This window comes from Propithecus coquereli, unplaced genomic scaffold (assembly GCF_000956105.1).
Source record: "Propithecus coquereli isolate 6110/MARCELLA unplaced genomic scaffold, Pcoq_1.0 Scaffold257, whole genome shotgun sequence".
In the NCBI taxonomy this organism is placed as follows: Eukaryota; Metazoa; Chordata; class Mammalia; order Primates; family Indriidae; genus Propithecus; species Propithecus coquereli.
Window position 1 is genome coordinate 1883014 of NW_012148141.1, and position 2330 is coordinate 1885343.

General features: G+C 38.8%; 1 protein-coding gene across 1 annotated transcript in view; it reads left to right on the top strand.

The window, feature by feature from the left end:
- The window catches only part of POF1B (premature ovarian failure, 1B), a 99562-nt gene that overhangs the window by 52056 nt on the left and 45176 nt on the right, over positions 1 to 2330 (top strand). Inside the window, exon 6 of the mRNA XM_012647132.1 lies at positions 919 to 947. Coding sequence (XP_012502586.1) covers positions 919 to 947 — 29 coding nt within the window. The remainder of the gene's footprint in view (positions 1 to 918; positions 948 to 2330) is intronic.

A 2330-nucleotide genomic window follows, 5' to 3' on the forward strand; every position in this document is an offset into this window, starting at 1 on the left:
ATGCTTCTATTTCTTGATTTATCAATGTTTCATATTATCTGTTGATAATTCTGACGCATATTTAGTTCTATTAATCTTCCATCCAATTGTTTCCATTCCTATCATCATCCCAATAGAGTTAAATCTTGATTTTTTTGCTGTCAATATTCAGTGATTATATTATTATTGCTATGAAAATATTTAATGCTGAACCAATTTGTATATTATTTTGCTTCTTTTATTAATACAACTTTTTGTTGGTGTTAATAATTTCCTAATTTCTTTCATTTGCTTGGTTTCCTGTGTTTCTATTGCTATTTAATAATACTTTTCTCAACATAATTTTACACACAGTCGAATGTTCTGGTTTTTGTCTATCTACTATCTCTCATAAACCTATTCTCCTTAATACTCTGCAATCCATATACACCATCCCTCTTGGCTTGAATTATCACTATCTGCTGACATTCTGGTCATTCTCTCCAACCTTCAACAGTTTCGTCATCAGCCTACAATCCTATCTCCACTTCCTACTGACTCCTGCTCTGAAATCACCTCTAAGAACTTCACCAACCGTATCAGTAATCTTTCCCACACTTTATCCTCATGGTTCTTCATCACCTTCAATTTCTTCAATTCACATCGAATTTGGCCACTCCTTGAACCGATAGCATCACTTGAAACTGTTTAACCTGGAATTCCAAATGTCTCTCACTCTTATCATCATTTTAAGATCTCCTACTCTTTCATTTCGACTTAACCTTGCCCTTACCAAGTTCTGTATCCCTCAGTTTTAAGGCAGACTGGTCTCCATTGTCAGACAATTCAACAATGCTCCTGCTAGATGCCCTTAAATTTTTTGTTGCCTTCTCCTATTACTTCCTCACTTTGCTGATCCCTTATTTTGGGTAAACTATCATCCACTTTCTCTGCCCTTAGATTGTGACTTTTTTGTGTAACGACACCAGGTTTGTTGCCTGAGGCATGGCAAGTTGGTACACTGAGACACTGAGTTGCAGCAGACAAAGAGGATTTAATTGCAAGGCAGCCAAACAAAGAGACAGGAGGCAACCTCAAATCTACCTCCCCAAGGAGTTTAGGGCTAGGGATTTCAACGGGTTTGGATGGGCAGTAGGCAGAGGTGTGGAGATCCGTGTTTCATGGAAGAGGGAAGGGTGAAGTCATGGGATGAGGAGACAAGGAAGCTGCATTCTTATGCTGACTCAGTCCCTTGGTAAGGGCTCTTCAAACTGGTTGGTGCCAGCCATTCTATTAGAATTCAGGATCTGAAAAACAGTTCAAACAGAAAGTCAGAAAGTCATAGGCTTCTAATGTTAAAGATGTACAATGGGGAGCAATGGGGAAGTTAATACTGTCTATGTCCTGGCCTATATAACTTTTGGTTAGTAAGGCACCCACAGGGGGGTGGGATCAGAGTGCAGCTCGATTAATACTTAAGGATATTTCAGCCCAGAGCCTGTCATGTTATTTTAATTAACCCAGTGAGGATGGTTTTATTTGTATGCTACAGAAAGTCCCCAAACTAGGCTGGTGCAGTACAGATCGTGACTGTCTTGCTGGACTTCCTCCATTGCTAGACAATCCCTTTAATTGATTCTAATTGACTTGTTATCACTCTCTTCAGTATCTAATCCTTATCTTTCCCATCCTGCTCATACTCCGAGTCCCACTGCTTCTCACTGCTTCTCTGCAGGTGGCCTTGACTTCTGTTGAAAATGGGCATTGGATCCAAACTTTAGTGTGCACAAGAATCAATTGGAGGTCCTATTTATGTAGAGATTGCTGGGGACCAATAATTTGCATTTTGAAGCACCCTGTTTATCCTAATATGACTGGTCCAGAGATCACAATTTGAGTACACTATGTAAACTCCTTCAATGCCCTACTTCACTGAAAAAATTCTCTATAACTTAAGAAAACTTTTGATTCTTTTGCTCTTCAAGAATTAAGACTCTAACTTTGACCTTTTTTTCCAAGGCGATTCTCTTCACAGCCCTACCATTCTATTGACTTGTGATCTCATCTTTTTTGTTCCCTTCACCTGCAGAATATCCATAGGAAGAATTCATGCTCACTGATGCCATTTCTTCACTACACACACATTCCTTAACACTTTGAAAAACAGATTCTAGCTTCACTAAGTTCTTGAAACTGCATTTATTGACTTCCAAGTTGCCAAATTCTGTTTCCTTTTCTTGATCCTCATCTTGTTCCAGTTGTACTGCATTTGTCACTGTACATCCATTCTATTTTTTTTTCTTTTTCTTTTATTTCAGCATATTATGAGGGTACAGATGTTTAGGTTATGTATGTTGCCCTTGGTCCCCCCC